Here is a 14,495-nt window from a genome sequence, read left to right on the forward strand (position 1 = left end):
AGGCCAGCCTCCCTTCTCTGGTTCCTTGGGATAGATGGGTAACTAATGAGCTTTGTTCCCATCTCTGTGTTCATGTGTCAACACTCCTGAGTCTGTCAGATGGTTAAAAATGGAAACAAGATGTTTGGCTTTTTTTTTTTGTTTAAGAAAACCTAACTACCCAAATAAGGAGAGGGCAGACGACTGAAGCTTCAACCCGGGAACTGGGGCCAATTTGTTCCTTAGAAAGGCTAGGAGGAAAGTAACTGCTGGGCCCTGGGGACTTGGGCAGCCTCCAGGCTTCCCAGGAAGGGGCCTGGAAGGTTAAAAACCCCCGCTCCTGCTGCTGCCAGCTTGCACTTGGTCTCAGGGAACACACTAGCAGCTAGTCAGTTGGGCTTCTCCTCTCCATCGCTACTTTGCATTCAAAGGCAACCAACCCATCCTACCACCATGGAAGCCATTAAGAAGAAGATGCAGATGCTGAAGCTGGACAAGGAGAATGCTATTGACCGGGCTGAGCAAGCTGAAGCCGATAAGAAGGCAGCGGAGGACAAGTGTAAGCAGGTGAGCCATGTGGCCAGGTAGCCCTAAGAACACAGTATGCAGACCCAGGAAAGCTGAGGTCACATCCTGTCCCTGTTGTGGGCTTGCTGTATAATTTGGGGTAAGTCACTTGTCCCTGGGCCTCACCATCCTTGTCAGTCAAACAAAGGGGTGCAGGGCTTCTTCTCTTTGTTTGTGTCCTGGACCCCTTGGGCAGTCAGTCTGGCGGAGCCTACGGACCCCTTCGCAGAATCATGTTCGTAAGTGCATAATATCAAGCACAAAAAAATACAATGAAATCCAATCATATCAAAATAGTTATCAAAATTAAAAACAAAAAATCAGGTAGCGGCTCCTGGGGTTAAGAACCGCTGGATATTCCCTAAATATCTTACACTCTATTCTGTTGTTTTCTTCTATCCCCTTCTCTTGGGGAATCCACAGCCACTCCTCTTTCCCTTCCTCCTCTCCCCCAGATAAAGGCTCTGTCCTTGGGCCTTTCGGGGCTGTCTAGGAGAATTATTTCAAGTTAAGCCTTTTGTTGTAGCAAAGGAAAGTTGATCTGCTTGTTACAATGTGTCTGCTAGATGGCACTTAAGAGTATTTGCAAAAACTGGTCAAAGTGTGAGTGGTAAACTGACTTTGGAGTGAATTACAATGACTTTGTATCTGGGATGGGATGTATCTTTGCATCTACCTGTTCATTTTCATATAGATGTGTGCATGTTTACCAGTTTTTTTTTAGTTGGTGTGCAGGCATGTTTGTGGTTTTGTGTACAGAATATATGTTTTGTTGTATATACCAATGGCTTCATTCATGGAACAGTTGAGGCAGAGAGGTATTAGGGAAGTGTATGTATGTGAGACACTCATTTCATTCTGTTTTCTCACTTCTCTACTCAACATAGGATGTGTGTGTATGTGACTGTAAACTTGTATACTTTTGTAAGATGGTATATGGGTGTATACTTGGGAATTGTTGTGTGTATATTATGAATAAGTGTAGCCAAGTTTGTGTGTGTGTGCTCACACCTGAGTATGAATGTGTGATTGGGTGTATAGGAGTGTGTGTATGAGAGTACATATGTGTGTACATGTGAGACTGTGAAATTGTGACTTTGTGTATGTTATTATATATGTGTGTATACCTGTGACCTTGTGTATTAGAAATGTGTTCATGTGTCAATGCTTATGTAGCACAGGGGTGGGAACTGGTTGAATATATACAGGAAATTTGATCTAGGAGTGTACATATAGGTATATATGAGTATATATATGTGTGTGTGTGTGTGTGTGTGTGTGTTGCTAGATGTGATTTTTGTGTATAAGGTTTTGTATGTGTGTGTGACCTCATCCTGCCTTCTCATATGTCTATGTAATAGGACTAGGACTTTTAATATAGACTGTGTAGACATAGTTGTGAGTATGTGTACCTGTGACTTTGTACATGGGGTGGGGGTGGGGTGAGTGTATACTTGTTCCTGTACATGGCTGTATGTGTGACTATATATGTATATGTGTGTATATAGCTGTGGTTTTGTGTATAGTGGTATGCATGTGTGTAATTGTATGTGTGCATCTGTAATCTTGTATATTAGGAATATGTTTTGCATATGCGTGTGTATGCATATGATATATATATATATATATATATACCTATATAGGAACGAGGAATTCACTGTACATATAACTGCATAGGAGTATGTGTGGATACTTACCTCTGTGCATGGGTGTTTGTGAGGCTGTGACTTTGCATGTACTAGTAACTTTGTGCATAGTGCTCCTGTGTATGTTTATACTATGTATAAAATATGGGTATATGTGTGATGTGTGTGTGCCTGTCACTTTATGTATTGGGAGTATGTTTGTGTGTGTGTGTGTGTGTGTGTGTGTGTGTGTGTGTGTGTACTCTAGACTTTCGTAAGAAAGAAAGTTGAACACAAGTGTGTATCTATGAATATGTATGAATATATGTTTGAAATTGGATTGTCTACCTGTGACTTTGTATAAAGGTGTATGTGTATGTGTGTGTATGTGTGTGTATGTGTGTGTGTGCCCTAATCACCTTTCACCTGGACTAATTCTAATTAGACTTGGTGCCTCCATTCTCTCCAAACTCCATACTCCATTCAGCTGCCAAAATGATTTTCCCAGAGTACATGTCTGACCAGGTCATACCCACTACTCAGTAAACTCTAGTGGTTCCCTTCAGGATCAAATATAAAATTCCTTCACAGACCAGCCCCTTCCTACCTTTCTCATTTTCTTTTCTATTTCTCCCATCCTTACATTCTATAGTCCAGTCATACTGACCTACTTGTTCCTCCTGCCTTGGTGCCTTGGTGCCCCAATCCCTAGATATGCTTTCCCAGTTCACTTCTGCATATAGCTTCTCTGGTGTCCATTAAGAGTCAGCTTGAGGGGCAGCTAGGTGGTGTAGTGCATAGAGCACTGGCCATGGAGTCAGAAGGACCTGAGTTCAAATCTGATCTCAGACATTTGACACTTACTAGCTATGTGACCTTTTGCAAGTCACTTAGCCTCGATTGCCTCCAAAAAAAAGTCAGCTCAAATCCCATCTTTTGCAGGAGGCCTTTGTCAGTAATACCACAACCACACATATATATGCATAGCTGGTGCATTCCGTCAGAGATTACCTTCTATGTAAAGAATAATGAATCTTGTATGTGCCTAGTTATGTATATGTTATATCCCTCACTACTTTGTGAGCTCCTTGAGAACAAAGAATCTTTTCCCCTTTCTTTGTATCTTCAGGGCTTAATACAGGTTCTGATCTATGGTAAGCACTTAATTCTTTCTGACTATGTGAGTGACAGAGTACTTGTGTGTGTTCGTTTTTATCTGTGACTTTGGGTATTTGGAGTATGAGTGTGTTTATGTGTGTGTATATAAATGCATACATATATACATTGGGAATCTGTGTAGATGAGTGTGGAGGGTATGTATATGAGAGTGTGAGCACCCACAAAGGTAGGAGAGCACAGAATGTCAGAGCCAGGAGGACCATTAGAACACAAAATGTCAGAGTTAGAAAGGGCTTTCAATACAATTCAATCCAAAGACTATCCATTAAGCATCTACTGTGTGAAAGAGCTGGGTCCTCATCATGCCTTGGAAGTCACTCGAGGTTCACCAAGACTCTATGCCAGCAAAGTACAAACTCTGGCAGGTCCTATCATGCTGGGCAGGCTTCTGGTCTAATTGAATTGAACTGAATTGAGTGGGGTTGAGTAGCACAAGTGAGTCTGGAGAGACATTGACTACATTTTTAGCTGCAGCAACTGACCAACACCAGCCTCTAAGTCCCAGAGAGGCTACAATCCTCACTGGTGGAAAGAATACTCACTGACAAAAAAAAAAAAAAAAAGAATCATTGAGGTCAATATGCTCTCAGTAGGAAAAATACAAAAGAGGACAGAGCCCCTTGGCATCAGGTAGTTGACAGTAATGATAAAAATACTTCTATTTAGAGCTGTAAGACTTAAGAGAGGCCACCTGGGGCAGTGGTTAGAGAGCTGGCCTTGAAGCCAGGAACATGGGCTCAAATGCTACCTCTGATACATATTAGCTGTGTGACCCAGGATGGAGACCTCTCCATCTCCTGAGCTGCACAGAAAGTGTCAACATGTGTTAGCAATGAGGGTTTTCTCACCCAGGAATACCAAACAGATCCCAGATCCAGTCTCTGCTCACTTGAAAATTCACAAGGTACTTCACCCACCTTATGTTAAGGTCTCTCAACGAATAAATAGCACTTTACCTATATCACTTCTAGACCTCTAGGTGGCACAATAGGTAGAGAATTAGACTTGGAATAAGAACAGCCTTAATCTGAATTCCCAGACAGACACTTAGGAGTTAGTTATGTGATCCTGGACGAGTCACTTAATTGCTGTCTGCCTCAGTTTCCTTATTAAGATCATAATAATGCCTATAAAAAATTCTAGCTATTATATTATATCGTCATATATTATAATGCTGTTATATCTTGTCATGCCATATTGTATCATTTTAGGTTTAATTATGTCATATTAAATTGTGTTATGTGGCATGATATGACATGATAAGGCATGCTATTAGATGACATGACACGTGACATAATAATACAATATGACGTGGTATTGTTATTAAACCAGCTCATTGATTCTCTCAACAATTCTCCCCCTTTTACAGAAGAGGAAACCATCTGGGAGGGGTTAAATGATTTGCCCTGGGATTCTTTCTGACTCACCAGGTCCAGCTCTCACACCATCCGCTACCTAACAGGAAGGATACTAACTGTCCAAAATAAGTACAACCCAAAGTCCAATGTGACAAGAGCCCGGGAGAGGTGCAAACAATGTGCTTTAAGAAATGTGAGCAGGCAGAGAGCCCTTTTGGCTGGGGCCTTGGAGGAGGCTGTGCAGGGAGGCTTTGGTCAATGGCAACTGAACTGGGTCTTGAAGGGAAAGGCTTAGTGTTTTGCATTCCAGGCCAGGGTGACAGCCTGAAGGAATGCACTGGGGTGTGAGAAGGCTGCATGAGATCAGGCCAACAGCTCACTGTCCAGTTTGTCAGGAACAGAGAGTTCAGGAAGGCAAGAAGAGAAAGATAAGCCTGGAAAGGTAGGCTGGGGCCAGATGGAGAAGGGCCCTCGGTGTCAAGCAGAGGAGTCTATATGTTACCCCATAGACAATGAGCAGTCACTGAAGAGTTTTTTGTTTTTATTTTTGCACAGTCTGCTCAAATCTGTGCTTGAACTATCTGATTTTTGCAGGTGCGAAAAGATAGGACTGGAAAGGAAAGAGAAAAAGAGAGAAGGGGAAGGGGAGGGGAGTACGACTGGAGATGGCCCAGGATGCAATGTGTGATCCTGGCCATTTTAGGCTAAGTTCTTACCACATTCTCACTTTGAGTGAGATACATGCATTCGATGAATAGGCCTCTTTAAGTAGTTACTCAAGGGATGGCCCTTTTTAATTAAAAAAAAAAAAACTAAGAGGGAAAGACCCTCAGGATTCCTGGGTAAAAGAGAAACAGTTACTATTTAGTATGCTTCTGCGGACACTCTGTGTGTGCATGTGTGTTTATGCATGTGTACATAAATCTATATACATGTATGTGTTTATCCCTGTATACATACTCTATGCATATGTATACATGTGTGTATGTATCAGTAAATAAAAGCTCAATAGGAGAGGGAGTGCTAGAGAAATGAAGGTCTTTGAGATCCAGAACTATTTCATTTTTATTTTTGTATCTCTCAGTGCCTAGAATGTTGCCAAGCAGATAGTAGGCAGTTTATAAAAGCTTATTGACTTATTAGTTGATTGACCAATTGTCAGGGAGAGGGGAACAAGTACTTATTAAGTGCCTACTGTATGGCAGGAAGTGGGCTAAGCACTTTATAGAGATAATCTCATATGAAAGAAACCCTGAGAGTCATGTGCTATTATTATCTTCATTTTACAGATGAGGAAAACTGAGGCAGGAAGAGGATGACTTGTCCAGGTCTATACAAGGTTTCTGAGACTAAATTTGAATTCATTTTCCTGACTCTAAGCCTAGCACTCTACCTACTTTGTCATCTAGCTGGCTCCAGCTGAGAATTTGGGGGGAGGGGAGATTATAAAAGACCTTGATTAAGAAGTTTCCCTTCAGCTGAGCTTTGAAAGCAGGTAGGAATTCTAATGAGTGGAAATGAGGAGGGAGAGCATTCCAGGCAGGGGACTGTCCATTCAAAGGCACAGAGGTGGGAGAATGTTGAATAAGGGTCACAGCAAGTCCGTTTGGCTTGAGCATCTGTGAAGGAAAGTAATGGGAAATGAGCCTGGGAAAGCAGGTCAGAACAAAATGGTGAAGACCTTTACATGACAGACCACTTGGTATTTCATTCAAGAGACAAGAGTGAACAAGGGGGAGTCATGGAATCTTTTTGAGCAGCAGAGTATGGTCAGATCTGTGCTTTATGAAAATCCATTCAGCAGCTGTAGGAAGAATGAAGCTGTATATGGGGAGAGCGACCCAGGAAAAGGGTGATGAGGACTTGAACGGAAGTGATGCCTGTATGAGTGGAGAGAAGGGGATGGATCATCCTGCTCTGTAGAGAACAGCAGGGCTGTGCAAAGCCACCAACCTCACTTTCTTCTCCATAGCCCTTCTGGGTCCAATGGAGAGATATAGATCAGGACGACTGGAGATGGCCCAGGATATAGTGGGAGACCTTGGTCTTTTTAAGCTAAGATCTTTCCCAGGTCTCAGTTTGACTGAGGCAGTCCCCATTTCCAGCAAACAGCTAGACAAGTAGACCTGGAGTTTGGGGAATGACAGAGACAACTAGGTAGTACAGTGGATAGAGTGCTAGAGCTAGAGCTAGGATAGACCAGAGTTCAAATCCCACCTCAGACACTTGCAAACCTGTGCAAAAAAAAAACACACACACACACACCCTGGGTAAAATCACTTAGTTTCCTCCCTTGTAAAATAAGGATAATAATAGCAGTTACCTCCCAGGGTTGTTGTAAGGATCAAATGAGATAATATTTACAAAAAATTGTAAAAAATATCTCAAGGTACTATATCAATGTTAGCTATTATTATTATAGGACTAGAGATATATGTATTTGGGGATCATTTGAATAAACATGATCATTGAAGCCATTGGAATAAATTAAAAGAGGAGAGAAGAGGGGAGAGGAGAGAAGTGGGCCAGAGGCAAGGTCTTGGAAAACACACTTTAGGGATAGGAAGAGAAAGATGACCCATGGGGGTCAAAAAGTCTCTAGCTATTGGGGGGATCAGGAGAAGGTGGTGTATGAGCTGAACTTTGAAAGAAACTAGGGATTTTGAGAGGCAGATCTGAGGAGGGAGTATGTTACATAAAGGGCACAACAGCACCAAGAAGGCCTGAAAAGAATGAATGAAGCAGAGTAATATGTAATACAATTGGAAAGGTAGAAGGAAAACTGTCTCTGAAGCCAGGAGAAGAGAGTGCGCAGAAGAATGAAAAGTTGCACAAAGGTCAAGAACAAGGAGGGCTAAGAAAAGACCTTTGAATTTGCCAAGGAAGAGGTCATTTAAGATTGCAGAGGTCCATTTTAAGAGAACAGCAGAATCAGCCTGCACAGGCTGGAGAGTAGATGGGAGTCAAGAATGTAGAGGCACCCTGGGTAGACCACTCTCTAGAATTTTAACACCAAAAGGGAGATCAGAGTAAAAAAGATGGCTTAAGAGAATAACCAGGTCACAGGAAGGTCTTCAAAGAACACAGAGCATTGAATGTGTGGTGCAAGATGAGACTTTGAGAACATCTTATCCCACTTCTTCGTTTTCTAGAATGGGATCATGGTGGAATTCAAAAGAAATCCATTTCAAAGGGAAATTTTATAACCTAGTGTCATGAAAAGTGCATTAGATTTGGATTGGACTGAATTTAACCCAGCAAACCTGGGATAATCACACTAGCAGTATTATCTGGGGCCCGTCAATTGCCCTCTGGACTTCAATTATATGATCCATAAAATGTGAAAGTTGAACAAGATAAGGCAAATGAAAGAGTTTTCTAACTACAAAATCCTATATAAATACGAAGACTCCCTTCAATTATCACATATATGCAAATGACCTCCCCAACCTGTGACCATAGAACCACAAATTTAAAGTTGGAAGGGACTTTAGAAGTCATGTAATCCAAAGCCCTCATTTAACAGATAAGGAAAATGAGGCACAAGTGACTCATCCAAGGTCATAGAAGCAGAATTTGAACCCAGTGCCTAACTCAAAAGTCAATGACCTTTCTACTACACAACATGACCTCTTCCAGTAGAAGGACCTGCCTCACATAAGCAGATCCAAATCCCTTTACAATCCTCTATCTCATCTGATCTGTATAATAAACCTTTAAAGCTGATAGTGGAGAAATCCAATGAGATAAAGCATGTAAAACATTTTCCAAATAAGGTGCTATATACATGCCAGCTATTATTATCATTATCATCATCATTATTATCATTCTCATTTTACAAATGAGAAAACTGAGGCCCATTCATGTCGCCTTCATAGACAATTTTTAATCAAAAGATTTTTTTTTCTTGATGTATTATCACTTCCCAACATACAATGAAAACTCCCAACGTACTATCTAGTATAAATACAGCTATACAAAATCTGCCCAAATACAGTCATGGTATTTAGATGAAAACTGGTCAAGTTACTGTGCCTCCAGAACTCAGCCTCCTGCTGCCAGCCTAGTGATGAGGCTCTCAGAACTGAGCTAGGTTGGCTACTGGACAACAAGTACACAAGTTCTCACTCGGCTCATACTTAAAGCTCTTTCATTTACTGCTGTGACTTTGGGCAAGTCACTTAACCTCTGTGGGCCTCAGTTTTCTCATCTTTAAAATGAGTAGTTGGGGGCAGCTAGGTGGTATAATGAATAAGGCACCAGTCCTGGAGTCAGGAAGAACTGAGTTCAAATCTGGCCTCAGACACTTGAGACTTACTAGCTGTGTGACCTTGGGCAGGTCACTTAACTCTGATTGCCTCATCTCCCCCCTCCAAAAAATAAAAATAAAAAAATTTAAATAAAATGGGTAGTTGGATCACATGGCCTCTAACATTTCTTCCAGGGCTCTAAGTCTCTGATCCTATGAAGTCTTTCCATCCTGGTAGGACTTACTGGAATTTTGCTGTGATAGATTCATTGGCAAGAGACCAAGAATGCCTCACTTCCTCACTGAGGCACTGGAGGATGAAAGTGTATCCTAGAATCTTAGCCTTAGATCTGAAAGGGACCTCAGAGCCATCTAGTCTAATTTCCTTATTTTATAGATGAGGAAACTGAGGCACCAAGAGAAATTACTTTCCCAAGGTCATACCTTTTAAGTGGTAGATACTTAATGGTGTGTTAGTCCTTCATTGCCTGAAGAAGACCATGCCATCAGAGAAATAAAAAAATGACTTGCACTTGACTTTGTTTTGAGTGAGGGAGGACTGTGCAGGTCACCAGCCTCACTTCTCCTCCAGAGCCATCTGAATCCAGTGACCAGATATTCATCAGAATGGCTGGAGATGACCCAGGATGAGGCAATTGGGGTTAAGTGACTTGTCCAAGGTCACACAGCTAGTGAGTGTCAAGTGTCTGAGGTGAGATTTGAACTCAGGGCAGCTAAGTGGTGCAGTGGATAGAGCACCAGTGCAGATACTTAATAAATGTTGAATGAATGAATGAATGCCAATTCCTTTCGATGGAACCCAGTTTTCTTCTCTGTAAAATGGGGATAACAACATTGAGAAATAATAATAAACACTAGCACATGTAGTAAGTGACAGAGCAGGATTATAATCTGAACCCTGTGACTCCAAACCCAGGACTCTTTCCACTGAGCCATGCTGACTTCAATATATTTTTATTAAATATAATATTTTTAATAATATATATTTATTATGCTATAGTAATAAAATCCAAGTAAATCCAAGCCAGTGGAATGAAGGCATCAGCAAGTGAATGTCAGGTTGCAGTGTATCTTTAAATCTGCCCCAGATCTCACAGACTGTAATCTTGACACTCGCACCAGCAAGGGGAGAATCAAGGTAATGTTTGTGAGTCATAATCAAATCAGTTTCTTTCCTAAGGACCCATATTTCCAGCTCTGGGCTCAGCTACTGGATGAGAAAGACAAGAAAGGGAGAAAACATGATCCCTGTCTTCAGAGAGCTTACATTTATTAATAATAATGGTCATGGAAATGATAATAATAAGTTTACACTATCATAATTATTAGCATACAAGAAATGTAATATATTATTTATAAGATAATGAAAAATAAACACTAAATACATTACTAAACTATTCTAAACTCTGCTAAACTATTCACACTAATAGCTATCAACAGCTTCAGATTAATAGCTACTAATTAATTACAGTTATAAAGAACTCTACAATCTATTATTCATCAGATCTTCAAGATGACCCTGTGAGAGAGGCATATAAGGATGCAAGGAGATAATGCATTTAAAGGATTGCACAAACCTTAAAGGGTTATATAAAGGTTTTATATAATTTATATCTTATATAAAAGGTTATATATATGGTTATATGAATGACAGATATGATTATTATAATAAAATGAAATATATCTATAATAATTTGCAAACTTTAAAGTGTTAGTATTTATTATTATTATTTCTTATTGTTATTATCCCCATTTTACAGAGAAGGAAACTGAGTACCATAAAGAGGAATGGGCAGTCATTGATTCAACATTTATTAAGCTTGAATTACTGGATTGGAAGTCACTGGTTTGGAAGTCAGAGGATCTACGTTCAGATCCCAGACACAAAGGGTGATGGCCAGTAGGTATCAGCATCAGAACTTGAACTCAGATCTTCTGATTTTAAGCACTTTCCAATGTAATGTGAGAATGAGCACTTTAAGTATGTTGTATGTATTCAAGAGCTAGATTTGGTAGTTCTGTCTCTAAGTGTAATTTGGTGTGGTTTTTGGGGGGATTTAGGGGTTGGGGGCAGTCATACCACTTAAAAAACCCTTTAAGGGATTACGGGGAGGAAAAAAATCAAACATGATCTCCACCCTCCAGAAGCTTACAATCTACTAAGAGAGACATGATACACTAACAAGTGACTATAAAATAAATGAAAATATATTAAATGCCATCAGGGAGGTGCCAAAAAGGGATTAAGGGAGTTCCCTGGGAGGCATTGTGGTGTAGCGAAAGGACTTCTGATTATGGAGTAAATCCCACCTCTGACTTGTTAATGCGATGACCAGAGGCAAGTACTTAACATCTCTGGGTCTCAATTTCCTCATCTGAAAAACAAGAGAGCTGGACTAGACTCAACTCTATTCCAGTTCTTTCCTGGTCCAGATCTCTCATTCTATGATATGATCTTTTCCTCCCTCACCGGCCTTGAAGTTCTTCTGTCTTCATGCCCATAATCATGTCCCTCTTTCAGAGTTCAACTCAAGTGTCACTACCTCCATGGAGCCTTCTACGACTACCCCCAAGGGCCTCCCCAAAAAATAACACACCAAATTACACTTAGAAACAGAACTACCAATTCTAGCTCTTGAATACACACAACACACTTAAAATGCTCATTCTCACATTACATTGGAAAGTGCTTGAAATCAGAAGGTCTGGGTTCAAGTTTTGATGCTGACATTTACCAGCTTTCACCCTGTGTGTCTGGGACCTAAACGTAAGTCCTCTGACTTCCAAATCAGTGACTTCCAATCCAGTATCCTTCCCAATACACTATAAGATTTAGAGCTGGAAGGAATTTTAGAGATCATTCTAGTCCAACTCTCTCATTTGACAAATAAGGGAAGACCAGGGAAGTTAAAGTGAAGTGCTCCAGTCCCTGCCTGAAATCGAATTCTGTATTAGGACAGAATTTTTTGGTCATGGATGCTCTACCTAGCCAGGGCTGAGGTAGATCACTCCCTGCCCGAAGTGTTGAATGCAGGAATAAGACCAAAGTACTCCACTGAACCTGATGGCCCAAAGCCAGGACCAAGATCAGGCTACTTTATCAGCCAAACACAAATGTGATCCTGAAAATTCTTCAGGATAAAGCCCTCTCATAAAGAGACTTGAGGCAGACTGCAGCCTAAGATGAAACCAGGTAGATCCCCCAGATGCAGAACTTTAGGTTCCATTAGTGCCAAGAGAACTGGCTCCAAGAAGGGAGAATTAACCGGGCCTGTAGCCATGCAGAAACCTACGTTTCTTTCCATTCATTCATTCACTCAACAAACATTGAGTGAAGGTAGAGGTGAGCGCAGCCCAGAGCTAGCATAAGGAACACTAGATTTGGAGTCCAAGAAGCCAAGTTTGAATGCTAACTCTGCTTCTTACTGACTGGATCAGGCAAGTCCATTCTCATCTCAGACCTCAGAGGTCTGATCCGGAAAGTGACTCCCAGCTCTAACATTTGGTATTCTAAGGTGCCTTTCAGTTCTATCATTTTTTGTTCCAATGGCTCTTCCAAGTCTGACAATATGAGTGCGGGATAAAGAAAAGAGGGCCTGAGCTCTGTTCCTCCTCTGGGGAGGAACAGAATGGAGAGCAGAAACACTTTCTCCTGGGTGCTTTTTTGCAGGACAGTCTGAGTTTGGCAGGACAAGGTGGGTGGACAGAGAAGAGACATCTATGCTATGCTGTTTTTTCTAGGGACGGAGAAAGGACCCATGTTCTGTGTGTTTGCAAGCGGGAAGAAAGCAGAAGGAAGAAAAAGTGGACTTAAATGGTTAGAGCAGGAGGAGTGTATATTTGTTTATTTGGGGAAACAATACAAGCATGCTATACTGGGTTAGGTTATGTGTGTTTCTAAGAGAGAGGAGAGGGATGAGACTGTGGGTGTTTGGTACAATAAAAGATTAAGAGGTAGAGAGTCTGGATGGTGGGTATTAGGAAAGCACAAAGTATGAAGGTTAAGAAGGAGTAGAATATAGAGCATTATGGGAAGTTAGCTGAAGAAACACTGCACTGGTGGGAGGGGAGATGTGTGGAAGGGAAGATCTCAATAGGAGTATGTATGAGTTATAGTATAGGGCAGTGGATTTGATACATGGAGGACCTGTGGCCTAAAAAGCTCAGGATAGATCTATCTGGTTCAGATTATCCACGTCCTAGAAACAAAGCCCCCTCTTAAAGAGTGAATAAGCCCCACAAGGTTTACTTGCTCCCCTGTCTTTACCACCCTCCTTAAAGCTCCTTCATCTTTAAAGGGCCACATCTTCCAGGAAACCTTCCCTGACTGCCCCAACCCATCCTGATCTCCCTCTCCTCTGGTCTCCTGCAGCACTAACAACCTCCTTCAATCTGACTCTTAACTTAAGTGGCACTTAAAATGTTCTCTTCATCTTTTCTGTTTGCCTTAACTCCTCCATGAGACTGTGAATCTTTGGGCAACAATTCTATCTCCTCCTTCCATCTCCCCAACAAGGACAAGCGCATGGCTGGGCACCTGAGGTATACAAATGGCACTTCCTGTTGATTTGCTCCCTTCTCTTTATCTGGGCCCATCTGGTGTAATTTCTTCTAAGTGCAATCACTCCAGAGGTGTATGAGAACAGATCAGGTAGATGCATGATATAGACCTGTCCCTGGCTCCTAGTGGTTAGGGGTATTTGGTGGTGGTGAAATGGGATGAAGAGAGAGAAACAGTGGGAAGGACCCTCCCCACATTTCTGTAAAAGCTTCCTGTTCCTCCTCGTCTGACCTTAGCTTTAGACTGTGTCTAGGGCCCTTCCAGCCAGAGACCTGCCTTCAAATCTAGAAGGGTGATGAGAAGTGAAGATACAGGAGAAGTGGGATGTAAGAGTAGAGTGAATAAGGAATGACAGCCTAGATAGGTAATTAAAATGGTAGAGGGAAACTGAGGGATGAGGCCCTGATGGGGGCCTGAGGGATTGATAGTCTCTTGAAAATTGAGGGATGTTGGATAATAGAAGGGGTAAGAAAAGTGACTGGCATCTGGATAAGTGTAATTATAGGTTTGAGGTACAGATGGTAAAGCTGAAGTGTGGGGGTTTGAGAGGTAGGGGTGATGATGAAGGAACTGAAAAAAAGAAAGAGCAACTGAAGGACTGTAGGGGTCCAAGGGGTGGTAAAGATCGAGGGCTGAGAGGAGACTAGGTAAGGACTGAGGAATGTGTGGGGTAGGGGTAGCTGAGGGATGGGATGGGTAGGCTAGAAGGGGGGGAACCAGGTGAGGCCTGGGAGAGGGAGATGCGGATTGCCTGAAAAAAAATAGGCCACTCTTGGGCATACTCATTATTGTTTTGCCTTGGCCACAGGTGGAGGAGGAGCTGGTGATCCTGCAGAAGAAACTAAAGGGAACAGAGGATGAGCTGGACAAGTACTCTGAAGACCTTAAGGATGCCCAGGAGAAGCTAGAGCTGACAGACAGGAAGGCCACCGAAGTATGTACCGCCAGGCGTCCCC

The 14,495-nt window shown here is 41.8% G+C and overlaps 1 protein-coding gene across 2 annotated transcripts in view; it reads left to right on the forward strand.

Moving 5' to 3' along the window:
• The first annotated feature begins 59 nt into the window (after positions 1-59).
• The window catches only part of TPM4 (tropomyosin 4), a 42,063-nt gene continuing 27,627 nt past the window's right edge, over positions 60-14,495 (forward strand). For both annotated transcript variants that reach the window (XM_072601233.1, XM_072601232.1), the window contains exons 1-2: positions 60-546; positions 14,348-14,473. In XM_072601233.1, coding sequence (XP_072457334.1) covers positions 433-546; positions 14,348-14,473 — 240 coding nt within the window. In that variant the 5' untranslated portion in view covers positions 60-432. The remainder of the gene's footprint in view (positions 547-14,347; positions 14,474-14,495) is intronic.

Source organism: Notamacropus eugenii, chromosome 4, assembly GCF_028372415.1.
Source record: "Notamacropus eugenii isolate mMacEug1 chromosome 4, mMacEug1.pri_v2, whole genome shotgun sequence".
NCBI classification, from domain to species: Eukaryota; Metazoa; Chordata; class Mammalia; order Diprotodontia; family Macropodidae; genus Notamacropus; species Notamacropus eugenii.